The sequence below is a fragment of the Carassius auratus genome, chromosome 23 (assembly GCF_003368295.1).
Source record: "Carassius auratus strain Wakin chromosome 23, ASM336829v1, whole genome shotgun sequence".
Classification (NCBI taxonomy): Eukaryota; Metazoa; Chordata; class Actinopteri; order Cypriniformes; family Cyprinidae; genus Carassius; species Carassius auratus.
In genome coordinates, this window is record NC_039265.1 from 472,713 (window position 1) to 485,502 (window position 12,790).

Here is a 12,790-nt window from a genome sequence, read left to right on the forward strand (position 1 = left end):
TAGATTTTGGCCAAATGTAAGCTACTAAAAAAAAATATAAAATCTTTCAACTCTTTAAAGACATCAAAGTATTTTTAAGATATTTAAAAATGTTTGCTGCATTGTTAAAAAAAAAAAAAACACTTGTATAAGACTGCGTTTTGAGAGTGGGAAAAAAAACATTCTATGTGAATTTGTTTTAAAATATCATTTATTCCTGTGATGTGCAGCTGTATTTTCAGCATCATTCCTCCAGTCTTCAGTGTCACATGATCCTTCAGAAATCACTCTGATATGCTGATTTGCAGCTCAAGAAACATTTCTGATTATTATCAATGAAGAAACAGTTGTGCTGCTGAATATTTTTGTGGATTTTTGTCATTTTACAGGATTCTTTGATTAATAGAAAATTCAAAAGAACAGCATTCATTTGAAATCATTTACTGCTGAATTTCTCAGGGAGAACAAAGAAAGAAAAAAAGTGCACACCAGAGGGACGTTCATATAAATGCACGTTTGAAGGTTCACGCCTGAATCTTTTTTGGGAATAATGGGAAGTCTTGAAATCTGACTAAGGAGTTAGTTGCACTGATGACCACCTAAAAATACACTCCACCGTTCTGGTGTCTTGCGTCAAACTCCCAACCGCTGTGGCCTTGTAATCGACAAAGCTCTGAAAACATTTAACCAGCTCGCAAGTCCTTATCTGTTATTATGCAACTAATCAACTATTCTGAGAACAGTCATCTTCCGTCTCTGCCCTTTTAAGAGGAGTATCTGTTTCTGTTGACCGCCTCATTGTAATCAAAAACATTTCCATGAATGTGAGTGTGAAGGAGTGTGAAGAAAAGGGAGGATTGTGAGGAGTGCTGGACTTCATCCAGTGAGCGAGTCGAAGATGTGAGGATGTTCTCGCTGATGGCCAGCATGGTACTTGACTGCAAACACCTGCTCCTGCCACTCGGCCTCCGGCTCTGCTGCCAGATCAATATCAGGAGCGCAGAACTACCTCCGACATCCAGACACCAGCCGCTGCCATTCATGCCAGCCTCTTAAAGCTCAAGGGCATGCGGCACTGTATCTAAATAAATGATCTCAAAATCACAGAAAATCATGTTTTTGTTTAAAGATGCTCCATAATGGTGCAATACGAATGACTGAAATTCAAGTTATACATATCTGCTTACAACTAAACAGAGCAACCAAACAGTGCAAACACTGAAACAAAATAAGAGGGATTATGGAAATTGCATGTTATTTTTAATTTAGCAGTGTTCAGAATCAGCTATTTCACATACAACAAAACAAAATAATAAATGGTTTCAAAAAAATGATCCCGAATCTTAATACTGTGCCTCGTTTCCTGGATGATCCACCACTGTTTTTCTGTGTTGTGATAGTTGCTCATGAGTCCTGCGTTGGTTCTTAACAGTTCAACTGCCTGCTGTTCTTCAGAAAAATCCCAGCTTGTGCACATTCGTTGGTTTTCCAGCATCTTCTGCATATCTGAACCCTTTCTAAGTGACTGCATGATTTTGAGATCCATGTTTTAACACTGAGGACAACTGAGGGACTCGTGCATAACTATTACAAAAGGTGAAAATATTAACTGATGCTCAAGAAGGCCACACAATGCATTAAGAGATGGGGGATGTAAACTTTTTAAATTGGATGATCAGGGTAAATAGATAATTATTTCGTTTTAACTTGTAAGTATTTATGTAACTTCTGAAGTCCAGTACTGAATGAAAAATATATGAGCGTTAAACAAAATGAGAAGAATGTACACATCATCATCCTGTTCATAAGTTTACACCCCCTGGCTCTTGCTTCATTGTGTGGCTTTCTTGAGCATCAGTAAATGTTTTCACCTTGTGTAATAGTTGTGTATGAATCCCTCAGTCGTCCTCCGTGTTAAAGTATGGATCTCAAAATCATACAGTCACTTTTGGAAAAGGTTCAAATAAACACTGTATTAAGATTCAAGGGTATGTAAACTTTTGAACGGGGTCATTTTTATAAATTCATTTATTATGTCGTCTAGTGGAGTATATGCAAACATCTGTCATGTGAACTAGCTCATTCAGGACAGTATAAAAAAAGATAATTATTCATATTATTACAGTAAATTTATAATACTAATATTTAGGGCTCTCTTAATTTTTTAAATGATAAACCATAAAATGACTTATTTTTAAAAAGCAGGTTGCAGGGAGCCCTTAAATCTTATCGTTTGCTGATAAGTGTTTCTCATTACAAGAATGTTAAAACTAAACATGTTGACTTTATAGCTGAAGTTTGTATGATTTTTTTTTTTTTTGTCAAAACACATTTTCTTAACACAAGATATTGTTCATTTATTACTATATGTATGCCATTCATAGGATTGTCTCCCCTAAAAGTGCAAACATTGAGCCTTGCAGGCACCAACGAAATAATAAGAGTGGTCTGCCCATATCTGTCAATCATTCCAGCTCAACCAATAGTGAGAGTTTGGGGGCGTGGCAACTGTAGCAAGCTGAGCCAAAGTGTGTTGAAGAGGAGTGAGATCATTGATCATGACGTGTTAAATTGGGAAAATATTATTTACAGAATTGCAAGCCAAAGTACGTGTGGGGTAAATCAAGGGTAGCCCTTGGCTGTATTTTTACAAGTGAGTAACTTGATTGGATCTTTGGGTTAATATCAAGATGCTTGAGGAGTTTCTTCTTGACAGGTAAGATAAAGTTAACATAGTTGACAACTATTTACTGTTAAGACCCAGGTAAAGTACTACAACTTTGTAAGGATAAGAATAAGTGACACTAGTTGTAGTGTAAGTGACACTAGTTGCTCAGAAGCTGCACACTTTACCTTTGATTTGGCTCACCATGTCACATTTTTTGATTTTAACATTTTTGTTGCATTTTTTGCATTGAAAGACAATACTGAACAAACAAAGCTGAATTTGATTTTTAAAAATGTAATTTTGAAGCAATTAATTTCAATGCAATATTTTGCATCCAGTTGTGATCTAACACACCCGTTATTATGCTCAATATTTTTAGCAACACGCCAAAATAGCCCCCAAAATTCACCCACAGCACCTGAGGCATTAGCCTGCGCTTCTATATTTATGTTGTTAATTTTCACCTCATGGCAGCCAGGGCCGTCTGCCTCATCTAAATTAAGATCGCACCGGCTGCCAATGAAGCTGCGTGGAAGACTGTCGTGGTGAAACAGTCTGGGAAAATGCATTAAGTACTGATGGGCCAAAAAAATGACTTACCATTTGTATGCCTCAATGAGACTTTGCATTAGTTTGATAGAAATATAACGTTGGAGAAGAACTCGTGCATTAACGTTCAGATAGCAAAGCTTCAGAAACTGTCCAGAGTCTAATTGCATATGCACATGATCAGAAAGATGTCAGAAATCACATCAACTTTACACTGCACTCACACAAGCATATGAACATCAACAATGCTTGAGAAAATAAATGCAATAGCTTTTGGTAAGAAAAGATAACTATGATAATGCATTATCCAATAGATTTGATCAAGAGATTCAAGTTGGGGCAAGTTGTCACATTTTTTTTTTATGTTAACATTTATTATAATGAATAATTAAACTTATACAATTTATTACATTATTTGTTGGACATAACATTTTTTAACATTGTCTTTTGGGTTTTTGTTTTGGGTTTCAAATGAACTATTTCAGTGCAAAACTTACACTGCTTTCGTCACAAAAGTTCAGTTTGTGTTTAGTAGGCTTTCTATTTTATCCAGGATAGGATATGTAAAATATATATCAATATGTGTAGTCTGTTTGTATTCAAGCCTTCCAACAATAATCTAATGTTAAACGGTATAAATAGGGCGACATGTTATTTTACGAAGGACTTGACCTAGAGCTCTGCTTTACATAATGTTTATGAAAGTGACTAGAAAGTGTCGCCAAAGTTTTGAAAGAGTTTCGTGAGTGAAGTCTTCATACAGACACAAGCTGCATGAGTAAATATTTGCTGATGATGTTGTATCCTAAGGCGTTGTCTACTGTAACACACACAACGCGACGCGTTTCCATTATAATGAGCGCGTCTGTCAACAGCGCGAGCGGCAACGCGTGGACGGAGAGAGAGCAGCTGACTCATATTAGAAAGAGTAAACTATCAGGACAACTGATAAAACATGCAAACAAATAGCACTCTTTTAAAGCACGCAGCTGAGAACATGCACCATTTGAGATCTGTCAGACGCTGCATTCACTGACCTGTTTTTCAGCGGCTGGCTCTTCAGCTCGTAATACGTTTTAGGCTCCTCGTGAAATTCCTCTCCGACTTCAAAGTCGGCCACGATCCCCGATTCCGACTGCATTCTCAAAGTTGTCAACTTTCGTCAGTTCCCAGGTGGATAATAAACGCGTCAGTTCAGAGCCGTGCTCTCAGACGCACGAAGTGCCAGCCACCGTGATGTCAAACTGTCAGTGCGCTCCAGTAGTCCGCTAGATTCGGTTTGTAGTCCGTCACGAGGGCTGTATGACTGCGGCGAATGCGGCCCAATGAAGAAGTAGAACTACAAATCCCAGGAATGACGAGCCGCGTGTCATCGTCATTTGTTTGGCTGGCACCAGAAAGGGGGCGTTAGTCTTAACAGCAACGTTTTTGACTTTGGCTACAAATAAAAGGACATTGTTATCTAAATGCTATGAACAGGAACATATTACTTGTTCAGTTATTATAAAACCTTTTATTTTATTTTATTTTTTATATAGTTGCGCGATTTAATCTCCATGCAATTTTATAAACAGTACAATCAATGTACGCGCGATGGCAGTATAATCAAATATATGAAATATCATCATCATTTCAACGCTATGACATAATTTTTATTATTACTATTATTTATTAAAACAAACTTATATTGATTACTTAATTTGAACCAGTCTCTAACATCACAGTTATTTATCTGTCAACAGAAGAAGATTCAAAATTGCATTGCACTTTGGTAAAGTAAATTTCAGACAAACTGCTGAAAGAGAAAGTGCATGATTATTGCACACCTTTTATATTTCTTATATCAGTCTTATTATTATAATAGCCGACTGATTAATGGATTGAATTATTTAATATTAAACATATTAAACATGCAAATAATTTGTAACAGCTAAAAGTAAAGGTGTTCAATTATCATTTAATTTCATAAAAGGTTTACAGTTCTGTGTCACACTCTCAGATTGGAAATGTAGTAATCAAAAGGTTAGTCTCAGCATTATAATGTGATTTGATGCCAGTAGTTACCAACAACTGCAATGAGTTTAACTGAGAAACACTCTAAAACTCTCTAAGTGGCCTTCAAGACCTTCACGAAGAGCTTAATTAATAAAATCTAGCTCTGCATCGACTCACATGTCTAATTCAATAAAGAATTTGTATATCATTTCTATATATATTTAACGTTTTGCATATTTTTGCTGTTTACCTACATGGCATGTGGCCATAAACCAACATCAGATAACTGTGGACATAACATAATGTTACGAAATGTTTAAATCTCAGCTTTAAATAACAGCTTTGCTTTTAGTTTTTTGCCACACAACTATTATAACTTTGGCAAATATTCGCTCATTCAGTTTACACTCCTCTGACAATTATATTTAGGGGTAGACCTTCATGCTTACATCAAAATAAATAAATAATGTTTTGTATGACACACATCATTATGACGCCTAACTTCAATTCTACAGTATGCACGTGTGATTCAAGCTTCCGGTTGGGATGAACGGTGATCTGCCCGCTCGCTGCAGATGGTGTTTGTGTGTGTTGTGGGTGGAGGGTGATGGGGAAGGGGGGTCCCATGGGCATGCACACAGTGGGCACTGAGAAGACACAAATAAACCAGCCCCTTTGTTCAGATGTTTGGGATACTGCTGTCAAACCCCAAAAGCTGCTCCTCTATACGATCCAGTATGGCTGTTCATGAACTAACCTTTATAAAAGCTTTCAGCGGTTGTGTACGCTGTATAATCTATATACGTGAAGAGTAACGACAGAGAAATTACAGTCGCTCAAAGAAGAGCCGAGACATCAGATTTGTAGAGGAGGCGCCTCGACGGTCTTCACCTGTGCAGCCTGAGTTTTATTTAATAATCGTGAAAAAGATTTTTTTAATTTACCAATTATGATCACAACTTTTGTTTGGTTGCTAATATGCCCAACCTAAATGTGATTTGAGAGATTTTAGAATTGGTACGATGGATTAGGAATTTATGTATAATTGATTACTAGCATAATCATGTGTAAATACATACAGTATACTACCACAGAACAGATTATGCTTAGTTTATTATTATCATTATTCAGTAGGCTTCATTTGTAATGTTAACATGTAACAGTGTTTGAACCATTATGTTAATTAATCAGCACGTATTCAAGCCTATTTCAAAGAATGATTAATAAAATTATTAATTGAACTTGAACGAATTGAATTATTTAGCACATATACTAAGCCATTAATCACAGCTAACAACAACAAAAAAAGGTTTTACGAATGTTTTGCCAATGTTCTCATTAAGTTATGAAAATGGCATTTTTTAAAAATGTTATCTGAATGCTCAAACCACCAAATTTTCTTTTAATATTTTTGCTATGCAAAAACGTTCTATTTGATAATTTTGCAAACATTAGAGTTATCTTACTTATTACACTTTTGAACGTTGTCCGAACGTTCTGAAACCATAACCAACTAAAATGTTTCAGAAAAAAAAAAAGTTCCCTGAACAATGTTTAAATAACGTTGTGGAAACATTTTGAGAACATTACGCCTATACCTGACCAGATAACTTTGAATAAAAATGATAGTTACGTTACTGGAAGAATGTTAGTTGATAACTTGTTGATAAAGAACCGGAACATTAGCCAAAGTTCTGAGAATGTTCTCTGTTCGCTACAATTCGAATGACTTGGTTCTCTTTGTATTTCGTAAGGCGCGGCCACATTAGCAATATTTCTGCAAAATGTTGTTTTCAAAATGGTCCATTGTATATTGTCACTTTAAAACCGAGCAGATTTCGAATTGTTAGCATGGAAAATGAACTTTATCATGAGCGAAATTTCAGTGAGGATATTTTTTACCCGATTCTTGGATTTCGCCGAGTAACGATGAATGTGACCGCACCTTTAAAGCACTAATCGAACGAATCAGTGAATCGAGTCATTTAATACAAACGATTCATTGAATTGATTATCACGTGTTAATCAAATATGGTGTGTTTAATATTTCCCAGCAGCATCACTGAGATTGGTAATAGCGAGCTGGGGAAGTGAGCGGAGGACGTGGTGTGTAGGGGATCCACACACACACTCCTCACTCCTGTGGGTGTGTGTGTGTGATAGCGGCATGGCCCTGGTCTGTGTCTTTGTAGCCGGTAAAGGGAAGGCGTGGTGAGTGTCTGCTCGCAGATGAACTGATGAGGGAATGAGGCAGATGTGCGACCGCGAGCGTGTGAACTGAACGGAAACGCCCTGATAAACAGAGGTAAGATTTATTCGCTCGTGCGTTTATCCAGTGATTCGCTTTTGTATTTTTTTGTCGTTTTACGTCTGTTTTGCGGCTTTGACAACAGGCTGCACCGGAGCACGTGAAACACGATGGATTAACGGGACGATGTTACTGGGTTTTTATTTTTAAATGAAGTGGGATTGTGTAAACTCATATGCAGTTATTCGCATTTATTTGGCAAAAAGACTATGGGCTATATGTTTTTATTATTATTATTATTACTTTTTTTGGTGCAATAGAAAGGATCTGTGTTTGATCATTCATAGGATGCATTTATTAATTGCATGGTCACTATGTCCTGTTGGAGCATCTTTGTGAACTGTGAGGTACACAGATTCATTATAATCTGGGCTTTTCACTAGGGTTTACTATCTTACAGTCAGTGTGGCTAGCTTTTCTCTGGATATCTGTTTCTGAACATAGACAGTATTGTGTCACATCACAGACATAGTGGTTTGTGAAATGAATATTTCCTCTTTGATGAGGACACCGGAAATTACATGAGATGATGTCATAACATTTTTTCCCCAAATGTCATTAAGTAATTGCATACATGAGTAGATTTGTATTGGTTATCAGGCTACTTGTGCTAGGCTACAGTATTCTGTTATTTAAAATTGCAAACTGATTTAAACTTGTAATTGTCAAGTCTGTGTGTGTTTAGGATTCTGTCTGTGAACACGATAATGCTAGATGCAGGTTTAGTAATTTATGGTAGAATTTTAATTTTTGCAATGCAAATTAGAAATGTATACCTGTGCAAACTGATATTATGTTGTTTCTTCATGTTTCACGAAACGTTCAAAGTGTCATTAGAAGCGTGTTGTTTTAACATATGAACGTGAATCTGACCAATTTCATGTTAGTTGTGTATTGCAGAATGCTAAAAGGTTAATGCTCTTTATCCATTTAGAATAACGTACCTCCTAAAGTAAACCCTACTCTAAACTTAAAGAGATGGGTCACACAAAAATTAATTTCTGTCATTTAATTACTCACTATGAAATCTTTCCAAACCTTTAAGACCTTTGTTCAACTTCAGAACACAAAGTAAGATTTTTTTTTTAAGAGAGTCTTCCGTGTCTGGAATGGACGTATTCTCGAGTATAATACATTTCATTGTATACAAATTACAGTACTGCGTACTTTTTTAAGCTTGTATTTTGTAATCTGTAGTGAAACACGTTTTAAAAGTAACCTTCGCAGTCTTGGCAATGCTATATCAGGTGAGCTTGAGAGCAAGTTTACTTTATGTCAGGAAAACCATATACAGGATATGCAAATGGCTGAACTGATGCAAACATCAAAACATATTAATTTACAAATTACGCACTATGGTAAAGTGTTTTGAGGTCATATTATGCACAAGGAACCGCCAAAAAATATGTCTCTCTTAATCAATAATTTCCTCCGTAATCATAATTTGTGTGGACAAAAAACAATAAAAATAGGTGTGTCTCTGGAGTTTAGGTAGAGGCCCATTTTTTTTCAAGTGAACCAATGTTGGTAATTTTTGGGTGAACTGTTCCTTTTTAGAAAGGAATACAATAACTTTTGCTGTTATTTCTAAGGTCAGTGAACAGTACAGTCCATGTAGTTTTTTACCTTTCTATGTTTAACTATACTTTTTTCTTATTAGCTTCAGGTTTTAGAGGTAATTTGGGGAGCAGACAGGGCACTCATGTTTGCAGGACACTAGCTCATTTATAGTCAAAGTCTTGCCTGAAAGTAAAATAAGGTCATGCGGCTGGAGGAATATTTGCATCACTTTATTTGCATGCCATACTTCTGGAGCTGCACAAAGGGGCGGTACTTTCTAAAAAGCATTTGAAATCTTGCTGTTACGAATTTTAAAATGTACTACAGATACCCAAAAGCAATATGAACAAACCTGAGACATTACATTTACATTGATACATTTGGCAGACGCTTTTATCCAAATCAATTTGCATTGCGTTCAAGGTGCACATTTTTATCAGTAATTTGCTTTCTTGAGAATTGAACCCATGACCTTGCACCATGCATTGTTTGAGCTACAAGACTTCCTGAAACAGACAGTTTGCACTCATACCTTCCTATTTTTTTAAAAATAGACAAAAACTTTAGTTTATATCATTGCCATGGCATGAAGTTTCTAATGCAAGTCAGATGCAGCCATTATTAGCCCGAGGAGCCCTGAACGACTGTGAGTGCAACCTGATTTCAGAGATATTTTATGTCTTCTTTCATGTAACAAAATAAATTTAATTTAAAGCATTAAAAAAAGGGAACTTTTAGGAGTACACTAGCCTTTTTATCACCTCAAAATTGGATGTAAACAATAATGGGAATCTTTATACCTGCTTTTGCTGCTTTTTTGTTTTCCTCATATCTCTCAGGAAAAGACACTTTGACGTATAACTGCCTGTCATCCTTGTAAACAGGAACTGGTAGTTAAAGAAGAGTCTTTGGATGTGGAAATAAGCTGCAAGTGTCTTTTCTGGGAGAAACAACTGCAGGAATTCATGTTCAGGAAGCCTTGTCACAAACAGACAGCAACTCATTTGAAACACTAAATTAAGATCCACTCATTGTTTCTGTGCTGGGTTGTCCTCTGAAAACAGCCAGTCAGTGGAAGTGACAGTGTTTTTCCGTGACAGTATATTATCACATCCTTTTCACTAGTAGCACATCTTCCTGTGAAGTGTTTACGTTTGAGTTCAAGGTGCTTTTTAAAGTACACATTTAGTTAAGAGTAGATGACCTAGGGTCTGAGCTTATTTTTAGTTCAGTGTCGTTTCTCCTTTCCATCTTACGAAAGCTTCTCTCAGCTCAACTGACCGCTTGAAGGTACATGTATATTTCACTCTAAAATCAAAAGAAAATGTTAGGTTTTGTATAATGTATAATGCATAAGGACCAAGGAATCATTGACCTTTAAATTAGACTGCTATTACTTATGCTTTTAAATATTTGAACATCGAGTCAGTACTGTACAATCAGGCTGGTGATCCAGTTCACAGATTGGATTTGTTTTAATTTTATTTTTATAATTATATTGATTTAAGTTTTGCATGATAACTCAAAAGTCTTTTAGCAAACAGATATATTGTTAAATATTATTGCAATGTAAAAATAAATGTTTTCTATTTATTTCCAACCCCAGTCTTCAGTGTCACATGACCTTCAGAAATCATTCTGATATGCTGATTTGCTGCTCAAGAAACATGTATTATCAGTGTTGAAAACAGATGTGCTGCTCAATATTTATTATTTGATAAATAGAAAGATCACTTGAACAGTGTTTATTTGAAATAGAAATCTTTTGTAACATTATAAATTATGAGACTTTTAATCAATTTAATGTGTCCTTGCCGAATATTAATAATAAGAAGAATTAATAATCACAATTATTAGTAATCATAAGTAATGAAATAAAAGTATTATCTCTTAATAAAGTGAAAATTAAAAAAATATTGTCTCTTTTCTTTAAAAAAATGCTTTAAAACCCAAATGTTTTAACAGATAAAATTGTAACACTGTTTGCTTGACAAAACATTTAAGTATGTTTTTTTATGTTGATTTTAATACATTATAAATTGTTAGAATAATAGCATAACATTTCTTTATTTCAATAATGACAATGATTTAATTTAATTTTTTTACATTACAGTAATTATAATTTTGAAGTCAAATATTCTTAATTGTAATACAGATCATTCAAAACGAAAACAAACAAAATTTTCTTTATGCAAAATTTCATTTATTGATTTATTTTTAAGATAAAATATTTCCCACACATGATAATCAGTATTTCACAGTAAGTAATTGCTCCCAGTTCCCATGTGAATTATACACTGAACAAGTTCTCACTTCTGTGGGAGATCTCAGAAGAAAAGAGTGGTGTTTGGAAGAAATATCTGATAATCCGATCAGGTTTGGGTTTAATTCATTACTGTAGTACCACTAACCTTCAGAATCCAGATTAAACTGTGTTTCTAGCAGCTCCTGTTTAGACTATGGACTGCAGGTGGATTTACTGATGTCCCTGAGGGCTGCAAACATACCTAATCTCTCGCCCAAGCAGCTGGCAGACAACCAGCTCTAATCACCCATAGGATATGAGCTGTGTGTGTGTGTGTGTGTGTGTGTGATCAGTCTAGAGCTGGATCCTATGACAGGATATCGACCTCTATTGTTGTGAGAAACAGTGGTGTAACCTGCCGGATCTGTATGAAGATCAGTACAGTGGATTTCACACCAGATGAAGACTTTAACTGTATGTTACCACACGTCTGATTGAGTCTCAATACAAAAACTGTGTCACAAATGACGCACTTATACACTATGTACTCAACCATGTATTTAATTAATTGTATAAGGTTATTTTGTCCTTAATGATCAGAGTTTGATAGCCCCTCCCCCTTCGCGACATAATTAGATTCCATGAAGCGTTCAGCAATCCAATTCCAAACTTCATTTATTCGGTTATTTAAAGGGATACTCCACCCCAAAATGAAAGTTTTGTCACTTACCCCCATGTCGTTCCAAACCCATAAAAGCTTTGTTTGTCTTCGGAACACAATTTAAGATATTTTGGATGAAAACTGGGAGGCATGTAACTGTCCCATTGACTGCCAAATAAATGTCAAGGTCCAGCAAAGTATGAGAAGCATGGTCAGAATAGTTCATCTGCCATCAGTGCTTCAACTTTAATCTTATGATGCGACGAGAATACTTTTTGTATGCAAAAATAACTTTATTCTACACTTTGTTTCTTCTGTGACACTCCTCATCAGCGTAGCGCCATTTCAGAGAATCTTTCACTCAAAATATCTTAAATTGTGTTCAGATGGCGAACAAAGCATTCATGGGTTTGGAACGACATGGGGGTAAGTGATTAATGAGAGCATTTTCATTTTGGGATGAAGTAACCCTTTAAATCTGATCATCCGGGTATTTAAAGGGTTACTTCACCCGAAAATTTTGCATGTTTGAAATCTGGATATTTATCTTACAAAAATGCATTGATCTGCTACAGGGGGCCTTTATTCACCCCCCTGAGCCATGTGAGGGACGGTTTATTACAGATGAGCACACTTTATTTCACGTCTTCTGAACAGTTGATAACAAACACCCACTTACCCCCACTGAAAAGCTTGGAAGAGCAAGGACAATATTTAATATAACTTTGATTGGATTATTCTGAAAGAAGAAAGTCACATACATCTAGGATGCTTCGAGGGCGAGTAGAAGATGGACGGATTTTCATTTTCGGGTGAACTAACCCT

At 35.8% G+C, this 12,790-nt stretch overlaps 2 protein-coding genes across 3 annotated transcripts in view; one reads left to right on the forward strand and one right to left on the reverse strand.

Annotated features, from left to right (window-relative positions):
- Positions 1–4,453, reverse strand: part of mitfb (melanocyte inducing transcription factor b) — a 45,459-nt gene extending 41,006 nt beyond the window's left edge. The window contains exon 1 of one of the 2 annotated variants that reach the window (XM_026199134.1): positions 4,234–4,453. In XM_026199134.1, coding sequence (XP_026054919.1) covers positions 4,234–4,337 — 104 coding nt within the window. In that variant the 5' untranslated portion in view covers positions 4,338–4,453. The remainder of the gene's footprint in view (positions 1–4,233) is intronic. The other variant, XM_026199133.1, reaches the window with a different exon arrangement.
- Positions 4,454–7,221: 2,768 nt separating this feature from the next.
- The window catches only part of LOC113040925 (FERM domain-containing protein 4B-like), a 75,458-nt gene continuing 69,889 nt past the window's right edge, over positions 7,222–12,790 (forward strand). Inside the window, exon 1 of the mRNA XM_026199136.1 lies at positions 7,222–7,496. The gene's annotated coding sequence lies outside the window, so the exon portion shown is untranslated. The remainder of the gene's footprint in view (positions 7,497–12,790) is intronic.